The sequence below is a fragment of the Zalophus californianus genome, chromosome 4, assembly GCF_009762305.2.
Source record: "Zalophus californianus isolate mZalCal1 chromosome 4, mZalCal1.pri.v2, whole genome shotgun sequence".
Taxonomy (NCBI): Eukaryota; Metazoa; Chordata; class Mammalia; order Carnivora; family Otariidae; genus Zalophus; species Zalophus californianus.
In genome coordinates, this window is record NC_045598.1 from 132,429,547 (window position 1) to 132,444,874 (window position 15,328).

At 37.3% G+C, this 15,328-nt stretch overlaps 1 protein-coding gene across 1 annotated transcript in view; it reads right to left on the minus strand.

Annotated features, from left to right (window-relative positions):
• The window catches only part of STAU2 (staufen double-stranded RNA binding protein 2), a 304,220-nt gene that overhangs the window by 237,187 nt on the left and 51,705 nt on the right, over positions 1-15,328 (minus strand). The window contains 1 exon segment of the mRNA XM_035727107.1: positions 7,868-8,003. Within this exon segment, the coding sequence (XP_035583000.1) occupies positions 7,868-8,003 (136 nt within the window).

Here is a 15,328-nt window from a genome sequence, read left to right on the forward strand (position 1 = left end):
AATCAGTTCAAATACTTCAAAAAATTTGTTTTACCCTATCTAATTTCCACTGGTAGCTACAGCTGTCCAGAAAGTTCTTTCCAAGTCTCACAGATTTACCTCCCAGGGCACAAGAGGGGAGACCATGAAAATTCAAGTAGGTACCTGGCTCTGCCCACTGGAACAAGTAACCTCAGCAAAATAGACCTCTTTCCTTGTTTAACTTACTATGACTCATATCTAACATCTTAAGAGAAAGCAACTTTACTAACCTAGCTACAAGTGACTGGACCAGGAACTGGATACATCAGTAAACAAATACTGTCTTGACACAAAATATACCAACCACACCCGAGGACGGAAGGGCTTGGCAAGGGGGCATGCTACGAAATTTTTCCAAATCAAGTAATGGCAAACCAAAATAACCAAATCCCTTTGGGAAGGAAGTATAAATCCTAAATGAATAAAGAACAGACTGGTCACTCAAACGTAAGTTGTATCCTAAACAGTGTCATTTTCTGCAAGATGCATTCTGATGTGTAAGCTTCAGGAACACTCTAGACCCTAAGTCCCTCTTCCCATGTGTACTTCCAATAAACCTTCAAAGCCAAAGATAATCTTCCCATACCCTCCACTAAGACTTTAAAGAGTAATAAAACAGACCCCTCCTAAATATCTCATAGGAAATTTAAACTCAACATTGTCAAAACAGAATTCCTCGTGTTTCCAAAGACCCACTCCAACTCCTCATTGTGAACATTACTAGTGATCCAGATATATGAAAGTCATCCTGAATCTCCCGACCCCCCACCCCCCCAACCAATCAATCCCCAAGTGCCACCAAGTCCACCTTCTAAATATCTAGACACTGCCCTCCCCTCCATCTTCACAGTTCCAGACTCTCATCACATTAGGTCCAAATTACAACATCCTTGTAATTCATCTTTCTCCCTTGAATTTTAAGACTATCTAAACTATTCCCCACGTACTGCCAAAGCAATATGCCTAAAACAGATACCCAATTATTTTATCCCTCAGCCTAAAATCCTTCAATGGCTCCCAATCACCTTCAGGATAAATCTAAACCTCTTCCCAAGGCCATTTGAGGACATCAAATTAGCACCCTGCCTGAGCTTCAGCTTTTTCATTACAGATGTACCAAATTCCTTGCAAGTCCATGAGTAACTGAACTTCTCAGGATTCCCTGCGGTTGTTCCCAAAAACTAGTTTGCTTTTCCTTACCTTCCACACCTGGCTAAAGTCTTGTTTACCTCAAAGATTCAGCTCAAGTGTCAATGCCTTTTGGGAAGCTTCTCTGAGTCCCCAGTCTGAGGGAGGCACTTGTTCTCAATGTTTCCATAGCACCATATGGTCACATCTATCACTCTGTTACTGTTTCTCTGTACTGTTTTCATCTTCTGATGGACTGAGTCTACCAGACTGGCTTTCATCCAAGTACCTACTCTTAACACAACATGTGGCAAAGAGGAGGCATTCAGTGAATATTTGTTTAATGAGAGACCTCACCAAAGTCCTTTCCTTTGGTCTTATTATCTTTACTTAGCAAACAAGGAAACTAAGGAAGGTCTAGTGCCTTGCCCAAAACCACACAGCTAAAAGCATCAGAATGAGGATTTGAACCAAATGTTCTGACTGTAATGGAAATGATTTTCCTTCAGAATCTTCGCTTTCAGGGAACCATTCATTTAAAAAAAAAAAAATGTACTCTGCAAGCAGCTTGGATGGGATTAATCCCTGTTTCTCCAGGCTGGGCACAAACCCAAGCATGGCCAATTAAAGTATTCCCTCACCCCAAATCCAGTCTGGATGACAAAGGGATGGACAGTCTACTCAAAGTCTTTCTTGGGATTTTCCTAAGAACTATACAAAAACGTGTTCCTTTTCTGGTACTATACGTCTAAGGACTATGTAGCATATGAGGTACAGCAAATGAAAGTGAGCTTCTTTGAAAAAGAAGTCAAGCATATGGTGAGCGCTGTGAATTTGTGTAAGACTGATGAATCACAGACCTGTACCCCTCAAACAAATAATACATTACATGCTAATAAAAATAAAATAACATAACAAAAATAAAGCAGAAATTCAATGGCAAAAAAAAAAAAAGTCAAGCAGAGGAAAAATGAGACGATAGCTAAAAAGAAATGGAAAATGAGGGAAAAGAACACTAAAGCCCTATATTCAACCATGCCTGATGATCTCCCCGAGACCTCTCCCAGTTACATATGGCAAAAATCCCCATTTTCATATCGTCTAGTTTGAGTTGTGGGCCTTTGGCCATCCGCATCAGCAGACTGGGGACTTTCTGGCCACTAGCCAAGCAGTAATCCTTTTTGCATCTTGTACATACACAAAATTGATAAACTGTCTGTAGGGGAACTGATTTCAGCCATTCTGTTCTTGAGATCATGTATATCATTTTTTTATAACAAAGACAGGAGAACAAAAGCATAAAAGGTTCTCCAACCTTTACATCTTACACTTTGCCATATAAATTTTTGTAGCTTTCAACTTTATATCTGTTAGTGAACAGTGCCTCAAATGAGAAAGGAAAAGATGTAACTGGATGTATTCATTTTCAAACATCTTAGGTGTAACAAAGAGAGACAGAGGTACTTCCGAATCCAGGTTGCAACCAGATTCTGTTCATGGATAAATCTCTTTTTTTCCCCAGCCATCATAAACCAGGGCAACGGAGGGATGGTGCTTTCTTTAAGTGCCTCCTTAGCCTTTGAATGAGCTTAAGTCGGGAAATCTCATCAGGAAAGAACAGAATTTAGGGGCATCTGGGTGGCTTAGTTGATTAAACATCTGACTCCTGGTTTCATTCAGGTCATGATCTCGCGTCCCTGTGTCGGGCTCCGCACTCAGCACAGAGTCTGCTTCAGATTCTTTCTCCCTCTCCCTCTGCTTCTCCCCCTGCTCATGCTCTCTCTCCCTCTAAATAAAGAACCTTAAAAAAACAGAATTTAATAAAAAGTATTTTTTTAAAAACCAAAATGGGTAATGTCTAATTATTACTTAATATTATTTTAAGTAGAAAATGAAAGGATCTTTTTATAAACCCCTCTAAACGATATCTGTTTCTTGGACTTTCTAACCTTTCATTCCCTGCCTTATTAAGAAGCTACTGATTCATTTGGAGTCTGACAAGGAGAAAAGAGTCTCCTCTATCTTTGGCTCCAAATTCCCTGTGACACATTCAGGTGTTGTCATCTGCAGATTAAGGTCATATGTGAAATCCTAATTTTTAAAATATTTTTTAAAGATTTATTTACTTTTATTTTTTTTAAAGATTTTATTTATTTATTTGACAGAGAGAGACACAGCGAGAGAGGGAACACAAGCAGGGGGAGCGGCAGAGGGAGAGGGAGAAGCATGCTCCCCGCGGAGCAGAGAGCCCGATGCAGGGCTCGATCCCAGGACCCTGGGATCATGACCTGAGCCGAAGGCAGACACTTAACCACTAAGCCACCCAGACGCCCCCATTTACTTTTATTTGACACAGAGAGAGACAACACAAGCAGGGAAAGCGGCAAGCAGAGGCAGAGGGAGAGGCAGGTTCCCTGCTGAGCAGGGAGCCCGATGCAGGGCTTGATCCCAGGACCCCGGGATCATGACCCGAGCTGAAGGCAGACACTTAACCAACTGAGCCACCCAGGCACCCCATGTGAAAACCTAATTTTTACAGCCTAATGAGTAATGGTTAGGTTTGCCCTTCTGTGAGCAGAGAGCTTTTCAGTTGAAACATGGCAGCTTACCAGTACTTCTCTATTTTTTTTTTACCTTTTTTGTGATCTGCAGAATATTCTAAAGACTCTCCCAACAATCTGAAAGCAAAGTCCACTTTATCCATTAAGTGGGAATGGCCTAAAGCACAACCCCTTAGAGAAGTCATACATAAATCCTTAGACCCCTCATGACAACTATGGAATCAGATCTTGAAACTAGAAATTGCCAACAAAGGAAAAATGTCAACATTCTTAACAGAAGACCTACAATAGAAAAAAAAAAAAAATCAAACCAAACCATATGACCCTTGTCACATCCTCATATACCAACTACTCTCCTCCTTGGTTCAGTCTTTTCCAGCCCTACTGATCTGCGGGAGAAGACATCAACACGCCTGGTACATTCCTACCTCGGGGGCTTTGCACTTCCTGTTTGTTCTGCTTGGAATGTTCTCTCCTTCTCTTGTGACATACACACTACTTATTCCCTCTCTTCCTTTAGTCTTTATCAAAAGTCACCTTCTCAGTGAGTAACCGACTCTATAACTGCCTCCCTTACTAGAACATGAGCTCCATAATAATAATCCACAGAGATTATTGTCAGATTTTTCATTGCTTTAGCACCAGATTTCTTTCATTTAAAAGTAATAAATCCACTAATCAAAACTCTAGGGGCGCCTGGGTGGCTCAGTCCTTAAGTGTCTGCCTTCAGCTCAGGTCATGATCCCAGGGTCCTCGGATCGAGCCCCGCATCAGGCTCCCCACTCCACGGGAGGCCTGCTTCTCCCTCTCCCACTCCCCCTGCTTGTGTTCCCTCTCTCACTGTGTCTCTCTTTGTCAAATAAATAAATAAAATCTTTAAAAAAAAAAACTCTAGTAAGATTTCAATAAAGAACTACAGATATCAAAATATAATAAGCATTTAAATATCCTCATGTGTCTATTCACTATAGCACATTGAAAATCTTGATAGGTAAGGTGTTCCTAACTCAGGTGACCAAATTTATCTATTGTGCTTAAGTGGGCAAATAGTTTTATTTATATTAGGTAACCTCAAGCTTACAAGAAAGGCTATAGGCAGGTTATACAGAAAAAGGGAAAGTAAAGCAACTACAAGAGAAATGTTATGTCCTTCTTGCCACCTATGTGGTGTGGACACCAAGTTGAGAGTTGATAAGCCTGCCACTGGATGATCCAGTTTAGGAGACACTACTGAAGAGGATGAGAATGGAAAAACACTCCAGGGAACCAAAGAGAGTTAAGGATTTAGGTCAAGAGAGCAAGGGAGAGATGGTAAATACTCTGTGGAAGCATTACCTGACAGGAAAAAATGGACTACACATCACCAACTGCAGGTTTCGGCAAGGCAGGAGAGAAAGGTGTCAACTATCTGGTGGACAAGGGACATCATCACAAAGACCAGAGGAGCTCAGAGGACAATATAGGACACCCACACAAAGGTGAGGGTCCCTCCTTTCCTACCAAGACAACACAGTAAATTCCCCCAGACACACCTAGGAAAAAAGAGGGGAAGAGCAGAAGTCTAAGAAAATTGTACTCATTTTTCTTGTAGAACATAAGCAATAATATTTAAAAGAACCATTTACAATCTGAATAGGACTAAGTTTTAAGTGGTAAATACGCCACTGCCAAACAAGACACCAAAAGGTATCATTACGTATAGACCACACATCTCACATCTGAACTGTAATGGTAGTAAATACAAAAAATTATTTAAAAAGTATCAGCGTCTCAGGGACGCCTGGGTGGCTCAGTCATTAAGCATCTGCCGTCGGCTCAGGTCATGATCCCAGGGTCTTGGGATCGAGCCCCACATCAGGCTCCCTGCTCCGGGGGAGGCCTGCTTCTCCCTCTGCCACTCCCCCTGCTTGTGTTCCCTCTCTCGCTGTCCCTCTCTCTGTGTCAAATAAGTAAAATCTTTAAATAAATAAATAAAAATAAAAAGTATCAGCATCCCAACACTAGAAGAAATGGTAATTATGCGACATGATCAACGTGTTAGTTAACACTACAATAGCAATCATAATGCAACATAGAGTAGGCTGTATACCTTAAACTTGCACAATGTTGTATGTCAATTATAAAAATATTCTTTTTAAGCATTAGCAAATATCTAATCACAAGAATTTCTTAGGCATAAAAGCAGCTGGAGAAATCACACACACACACACAAAAATACTAGGCCATATAACATCTAAAACTGTTGCACATCAAAACAAACACAAAACTAAAAGCCAGTTTTTTCAAAGCACGAAAATTAAACAAAACAGACATAATGCTAATATCCCCAACACATAAACATTTGAAGATCTGCCAAGCAATGCAACAGAAATTAGCAAATCAAACAAATCAAAAAGGTCAAAAATATTTGAAAATTGTTCAGCCTCACAAGTAATCAATAAAACCAAAATTTAAAAACATACCACTTTTTATCTATCAAACAAGACGACGTGTTTTTTTTTTAAACTGTGTTGTCAGAATGGAACAGAATATACTCTGAGTAATATAAATTCTAATGTAATTGTGCAACATATTATTCTTTCTAACCCAATATTCCCCTTATAAGGTAATCTATTTTAAGGAAATAATCAGTGATGTAAACAAAAATTTATATGTAAAGATGGTTGCACATTATAATTGTCAAAAAAAACTTAGATGATCAAAACAAGTACATTTTGTTTATATAATTATCAAGTATTCTTTGTTTATACCTGTTTATATCCTTGTAAAATATACCCTGGCCAAATGAAGCATTACATAGCCATCGAATATGTTTTCAAAGATCACTTAAAAATATGAAAAATGGGGACACTTGGTTGGCTCAGTCGGCAGAGCATGAGACTCTTGATTTCGGGGTCGTAAGTTTGAGCCCCACATTGGGTGTAGAGATTACTAAAAAAATAAACTTTTAAAAAATGTGAAAAATGATCACTATATCAAATTAAAAGAGGGCATAATATTGTATATATGAGATGAACAAACTATGATACATCATACAAAGGAACACTATTTAACAACAGAAAAGGGCAAAATCCAGATACAAGCAACAAGGATGAATCTCAAAAAACAAAAAACAAAAACAAATAAGAAAACCATTATATGAAGTGAAAAAAGCCAGACACAGAAGAGTACATATTGTATGAATCTATTTATATGAAGTTCAACGACAGGCAAAACTAATGTACAGTGACAGAACCATGGCTCCTCCTGGGGGGAGGTATAACAACTGCAAATAGGGGTGAGGAAATTCCCAGGGTGACAGAACATGCTGACCCTTCATCGGACTGGTCATCACGTGAGGGTATACACATACAAAAAGTGATCAAGTATAAATATGTATATATACATAAATAATAGCCATCACAATGTACATTGAAGATCTGTGCATTTTGCCATTCACATAAATATACCTCCATAAAGTACTGTAGAAACTGAATATAAAGGATAACTTCACTGTGGTCAAATATATGTGCAAAGAATTTTAAAAAGTGTAAAATACATCAAAATATTAAAGGTATTTAATTCTGGGTTTACATGTTATTTATATTTTCTTTTTAACTTTTTGCATTTTCTACACTGTCTATAATGAGTTATATGACTTCTATAAATGATCAGAAAAAACACTTAACTTTTTTAAAAAAAATTCTGCCTTGCCCATAAAAGAAAATTCTGTTACACTTGTAACTATCACAAAATTATGCAATGTGTAGACAGACTTAGTAAATCCTTCCAACAAATTTCCTATAAATTAAAAACATTCGTGTTTGCAATGTAGTTGGACAAATTAAGAAAACCACTAATTAAGCTAAGTAAGTATCTGCTTGGTAAATAAATGAACAAGTCAAAGGAAAAGTCAGCACTATATTGTGGCATGATTTTAAAACATGGTCCTGCCTGTAACAAATACAGGGTTCTCATGACTCAATAAAAACTAGTTCCTGAAAACCAGTTATTTTTAAATGTATTACTTTAAATAATCTTTTGAGCCTGATTTATCTAAATTCCATGCAAAATGCCCAAAGTAAATGTCTTACAATGAAAATACTCTTTGAGTTTCAGAACTGTTACAATATGCGTAAAATAATAAATAAGAACAAAACCAAAGAAGACATACAAACCTCTGATTGTACATGCCCCGAAAGTTGTAATTAGCTCTATAATTTGGGAAAGGCTTTGGATCTAATGGCCTGTAGATGGCAGGCTCTCCCCTTTTCATAGCAAGCCCATTCAGTTCCACAGTTGGAGTTATACTACCTGTTTAAAAAAAATATTAAAAGCACACAAGTGAAATATTTCCATAATAAATCACGCAAGCCATACTTACATTACATGTAATTACCATGAAGGAAGGTGGGAGTTGATGGCCTGTCTGTATGATTTTCTCAGGGGTGTATAAACAAACTACATAAACAGGAAAATTGTTTCTAATGAAATCTCTTTGGGTTTGCAAGCTTTTTTGTATATTCATGACCAAAAATTCAACTTGAAAGACTGTTTCAAAACAAGGGAAACACAAGATTAACAGACTGCTTAATTTGGATACTATAAAGAAAGTATTAAACCCCAGCATTACTCACCCCAGGAAGCTTTCAATTATTTAATCATTAAAAACATTATCATCTGTGAATATTTTTATATTTTGCTAATCAAGTATCTGAAGTTAGCAATGAATACAGGGTCATCAGTAATTCTTAGACTTATCTCATGAAAATACATTTTGAGTTTTTTCTATAACCAACAACAGGACAAAGTAAATCTATTAATGCTTTCTGTAAATCTTTAAAGATATATACTAAAGCATTTATGGATAAAGTGATATACCTGAGCTTTCTTTCAAAATAATTCAGAGGAGAGACAGATGAGAAACAAGACTGACCACTATGTGTAGATGACTGTTGAAGGTGGTGATGGGTATGGGGCTGTTCACTATCTTATCAGCTCTACTTTTGTAAAAGTTTGAAAAATTCCATAATAAATAACACACACTAAATTATTACATTATTTTGAGTACAAAAGAGGTTACTTAGTAAAACATTATATACACATTATATATAACAAATCACAAATATGAATCTAAAGTTTTTATAGAAAGTAAAATTTATTTTTTCAGTGTAAATCCTGTACTATTTTGTTGGAATTATGCCTTTTGCAACATACATTTAAGACTCCATTCGTCACATACAAAAATGGATCCACTTATTGCAGCAGAGAAAATGGGGCTGGCATAAAGCACCCATCGAGGGTGCCGGAGCCTGACGCAAACGCAGAACCGGCAGCCGCGTCATCAGCTATCCAGCAACAGTCAATAACTGCTCACTTTGTGTCCCAGTTCTAAAGAATTTATGCGAAACCACTGAAGAGTATAGTTAGAACAGGAACTAAACCAAGGTTAAGGGGAAAAACAAAGAGGGTGGTAGGACAAAGGAGGTGGAAAAGAAAAAAGATAAGCATAAGAAAAACAGCAAAGAACGTTAAAATACTGAACAGTAAGTCCAATTAGTCCAAACCCCTAATTTAATACCAACACTCAGGGCAGAGGAAGAGAAAGTCAAAAATAAAGGATTCTCTTTTCTTTCTTTCCTACAGTATTTTACTGAGGGGTAAGTAAAATGCACAAACCTTAAGCATACAAATCTACAAATTATTACACATTATAAACATTCAGTGACCACCATTCAGATCAAGATATGAACACTTTCATCACCCAGAGAGTTCCATCACAGCTATTTCCAGTCAATACTCACCTCCCCAAGTTACCTATTCTGACTTCTGTCATCAGAGTTTTGCCTGTTCTTCAAACCTGAATATGTATTATTCTATCGTGCTTCCTTCACTCAATGTATTAATTTTGTCAAATATTTCAGTATTGCAAACATTTTTTTTAAATCACTAAATAGTATTCTACTGAATGGATACATCAGTTTATCTACTCTGCTGCTGATGGGACATCTGAGTTGTGTCCAGTTGGGAGCAATTATATAAAGCCACAGTGTTTTAGCAGACATATACACTCAGTTCTCTTAGGTATATCCCTTGCAGTGGAATTGCTACTAGATCACAGAGTAGGTTTATGGTTAACTTTATTAGAAATTGTCTAACAGTCTTCTACAAATTTAACACCAAAGAGTAGTCTATATCTTTTTAAAAGTTTTTTTTATTTCATATATATTGCAGTTTAATGATTAACATGTCAATCGGTTGTAAGATTTAAGTCTTTCTGAATTCTACTTTGCAACAATCATACAGACACAAATAGCATAAAGTTCAAATGGAGAAAAAAAGAAAAAAAAGTTTGAAAGGCCTCATCTTTTAGTTAGGACAATAAACAGAAACTAATGTATCTAACAATCATCAGTGAGGTGATTTTAATGCACTGGCAGGATATACTATGTCCTGCCACCCATACCAAAATTGGGTTTTAAGCTAGGTAGAAGTATTATATTCATACCACTTAAATAAATCAAAGATTTCATATGAATCCTCATTTGAAAATAAGGCTGCAGTCTATTTTCTTCACAGAAATGCTAGACACTGGTCTTCGTGAAGGAGAGTGGAGAAAAGCACCAGACAAGTGCAAACTGTGCTGACGAGGTTTTGACTCCTGAAGCCAAGTATCTCCATCTGTTTCATAAAGACCTAGACTGCCGCCACTGCGTGTGCACAGCCTCTTTACTTACACAATAATGCTCCCACAGCAAACACGTACAGAGTCACTTCAAACTGTGAGAACCTGCAGGTAATGCTAAGTACCACTCCAGCAGGTGCGAGCTGGACCCAGGCTGCATAAAGACGATCATGACAGAGCACTCCTCGTGCGTCACATGGCTGCAAAGCGGACACTGTCAACGCAGAATCCGTTTCTAGTGGTCTTTCGGTACATTAAAGGAAATTTCTGTATTTATCAGTGATAAATATAACAAGGCTAATTGGTTACATATACAAACATACATAACAACTACTGTGGATTCCCATTCTGTGGAAAGTGAAAGAAAAATGCCACAACTAGTTTCAAGGAGCTATACATTGCTAACACTCAAGGAAAAGCTCTGTAGGCAGAATAGTCCCTGGAACATAGCAGTCACTCAATAAATATTTGTTCAAACAATGAACTGATTAATTAATCAACCAAGGCTCCTTGAAGAAATGGCTGGTGCCAGGGCCAGGACAAGGAAAATACGAGATGACCTTGGAACATCTTACTGAGCCAGAAAGTAAGAAGTGCTCAAGAAGGATGAAAACAGTAGAAGGACTCTGGAGTCAACTGGAAAGGTTCATACCCCTGGTCAAGTCTGTGACAAATTGCAAATCGAAATAAATAATGATAGATTATAATCCTGTAAGTAAAATAGGAACCCAAGAGTCTATAGTGATAGAAATAAATGAACAAAAAAATGAGGGGAAAAAGAAAATTCTAGGGTAGAATGCCAACTAATAAATATTAAAAACAAAACAACTGGAATCAAAACATCACCCTTTAAGAGAAAATAAGTTTCTGTTGTTTTAAGCCATATTAACTAATTAATTAATTAAATCACCCTGTGGCATTACAGAGTATTAACTGATTCAGAAAAGAATCATTAATAGATGCCAAATCTGGTAAGTGAAAGCAAGTTTGATGAGGAACAGAATGTTTATATAGTCTCCAAGTTTCTCCTCAGAAAATAATTAGTTCCTTATTATTTAATAAGAAAACATTTATTAATTAACATTACAGTAGAGAAGCCTGGCAAACATAGTCTTCACCAAGTGACAAAAGTCATCACTAATGGGACAAATCAGTATCGGGTTTATCCTTGTAACACTGAGCTAAGCCAATGCCACTGGGACATTCATGCTAAAAATTCAAAATCACGAGGAAACTCCAGATAAACTCAATTGAGGGGCATTCTACAAATGATGTGGCCTGTACTATTCAAAAATGTCATGGTCATAAAGGACAAGAACTCTGAGGAACTATTCCAGATTGAAGTAGAATGAAAAGAAATGATAAATACATGATCCCGATTAGATCCTAGACATACAAAGGAATATTACTGGGACAATCAATGAAGGAAAAATGGGAGTGTTTGCATTACATGATAATACCAGATCAATGTTAACTTCCTGACAGGAGAATGGCCATGTACTTGGGAACAACACACTGAAGTACTAAGGGGAATGGGACCACATGCCCACAACTTACCCTCCACTGGTTCAGAAACACTAACAGTTGGGGGATCTGGGTGAAGGGTACATAATAGATGCACTATGTACTCTTGCTACAAATTTTACATAAATATGAAATTATTTCCAACAAAGTTAAAAAAAATAAAAGGAGGGCGAAAGCAAAACAGTTCTATGATATAGTCTTAAGCCATGCTGTAAATGAATTTAACTCCTCTTTGGGGTGTAAATACTATCTCTACTTGATGTGAAGCCAGGACTGAACTCCCCCCTCCCTGCATTTCTGTCCCCTCCAGACAGAAATGGATTGTCTTTTCAATAAATGGTACTGAGTTAACTGAACATCTATATATTAAAAAGAAGAAAAATCATGAACCCTACCTCACATCATACATAAACCTCAGTTCCTGACAGACTCTAGATCTAAATTTTAAAAATAAAATAAAGCTTCTAAAATTTTATAAGATTATTTTCATAACATTGTGGGAGACAAAGATGTCTTAAATAAGACACTAACCATAGGGAAAAGACTAATAAATTTGACTTAAAGAATTAAAGAATTTCTGTTCATCAAAATATACCATTATAGAAAGATATTTGCAACGCACATATCTAACAAAAGATTTGAATCCAGAATATGTAAGAATCCTAAAGTCAATAAAAAATAGAAAAATGTAGAAAACAGACAATGCAGGTTTTTTTAAATGAGTAAATTATTTCAAGGCACTCTACAACAGAGATCTCAATACCAATAACCATATGGAAAGGTGCTCACCATCATTAGTTATTAAGGAAATGAAAATTAAAACTACACTGAATTACTACCTTACTCCCAGAAGAACAGCTAAAATTTTTAAAGCCTAAGAGACCATACGTTGACAAGGATGTAGAGAGCTCTCATGGGTTGCTAGTAGGAAGGGAAAATTATACTTTGACGTGATGTATTATATATGCATTTATTATGTGTGTTATTTTTTCAAAGGGGCAAACTTTTTTTTTTTTTTTTGAGACAAAGGATTCCCTAAATTGGGGCAGGGCAAAAAGACAGTGGGTTTTGCTATGTTGCCCACGTTGGAGTGCAGTGGCTCTTCCCAAGCACAATCCCACCACTCTGATCTGTTCTATTTCCAACCTGGGTTGGTTCACCCCACCTTAGGCAAGCTGGTGGTCCCCCACTCCCAAGGAGGTCGCTTTATCAATGCTGAACTTCATGCAGACACTTGATCAGCACAGCGCACTGCAGCCCAGAACTTCTGGGATCTTCCCGCCTCAGCCTCCCAAGTAGCTGTGACTACATGCCACCTGTATAGCTCATGTATATTTTGGGGTTTTTCTGGTTTTGTTTTGTTTTGGGCTTTCTTTTTTTTCCCGGTCATCCTGACCCTTTTGTTGTTTAAATTTAAAAATTAAAGGATACTTTAACACAATGGTGAACATACAGGGCAAAAGCAAATAATAAAATTTAATGTTGAATTAAGTAGCGAGCTGAATCTTTGTGCCTCCAAACCAGGTAACCCCAAACGACTTAAAAATGGGTATGTTCACAGTTTACAGCAATTGGCTTATAGGTAAGAGAATGGTCAAAGTTTTTCCAGCTGAACTTCCAAGGAAATTCTCTCTTCAAGGACATACTTTAATTGTTGCTCTAATTCACTATTCAATCTGGCCAAAACTATGATCGTTTCCTTACTGTGTCTACCTGATGCCTCAACAGCTTTCTTCTCTTTCCCAATAGGTCTAGGAATAAAAGACTGTGATGTAAGAACAGCAGCTATGATACCTGTCTTTTGGGTATGCTCACTGACTTCCGGTCTTAACTCTTACTCTGATTTGCATGAACACATGCATAACCCATGACCCAACAGTTCCAATACTAGGTATGTCCCCAACAAAAATGTACACATACAAGAATGTTCACAGCAGTTTTACTTCTAAGGGCCTGAAATTGGAAACAATCTAAATGTCCATCAATAGTACAATAAATAAATAAGTTACAGTATATTCATGCAATGGATACTGTACAGCAATGAAATACTATATTGTTAAATACAACATGGATGAATCTCACAGATGTAACACTGAGAAAAACAAGCTATCACAAAAGAGTATAGTGCATGATTCTAACAAGCAGGCACAATGAATTTAAGACAGACAAGCAGAAGAGTGGCTTCCTTTGAAGTTGTTTGACCGCTAGAAGGGGACATGAGGGAGGCTTCTGGAGCACTGGTAAAGCCTGTGGTGCTAGCAAAAAACCATCAAGGCTCTACAATTATAATTTGTGCACTTGCCGGTATGCAATATTATACTCTATTTTAAAACTTTACCTTCCAAAAGCTACTCATTCTCTCAGCTCACTGCAACACTCAACAGCACAAACTCATCACCACTGGCCTTTCAGACTCTCCTGTTTCCTTCCCGACTCCCTTGTTGGTTTACTTCCCATTATAATCCTCTAAAGTGGACCTGCTGCAGAGATGGGCACACACTACTATTGCTTCACACTGTGTGCTCCGAACAGCTTGCTCTCTAACACGGTTTCAACCACTGGATCAGCAACACCGGTCCTTCTGTTCCATTCCCACGGCCATTCCCAATACTATTATAGAGCAGACGACATATAGTACTCGATGCACAGGAGTTTCTTTTCTTCACCCATAAACTATGGCAACAGTTTCCTAACTGATCTTGCTTTTAGTATTTTCCACCTTCAATCCACATATCAAACTGAACTTTCCTAAAATGCTGTTTTAAACACATCATCCACTAGCTTATAAACACTAATTGCCTAAACTACAGGTAAAATCTGATCTCCTAAACCTGGCATTCAAGTCCATCACAATTCACCCCTACTGTATCTCTAATCTTAGCTCTTCCTAGTCACTTACCTGCTCTAATTAAAAACCACTCCCAAAAAAGTTTTCTTACCAAAACTATCATCCACAATCCTATTTCCAATGCCTTTCTTCATTGTACTCCCTCTGCCTAGAATATTCTTTCCTCACCTCTAGACCTGCCTACTCTCCATTCAAGGACCTTTATCTTCCCTCAAATACTCCCATCCATGTTTATCATTACTTATAATACTGACAAGTGTTATTATTCACTTGGTACTTAATCTTTACCTTTAAATTATGTTATTTATGTATACAATTGTAAAGTTTTCACAGAAAAGGACAATGTTTTATATCTCTTAAATATATAAAAGCAAGTGCTTAATACATAGAGGCAGTGGTGTGGTACTAATGATAACCAGTAATCTAAAGAGATTTTTAAAAATTTTAACAGTAGACAGCCTCTTACCAACTTCAAATGACTAGAGTAGGTGTTTTTCTTTACTGTAATAATAATTTGCTTATTTAAGCTTACTTAATAACTACTAGAATCAGTTGAACAGAAGCAAAAGGAGGAGTAATAGG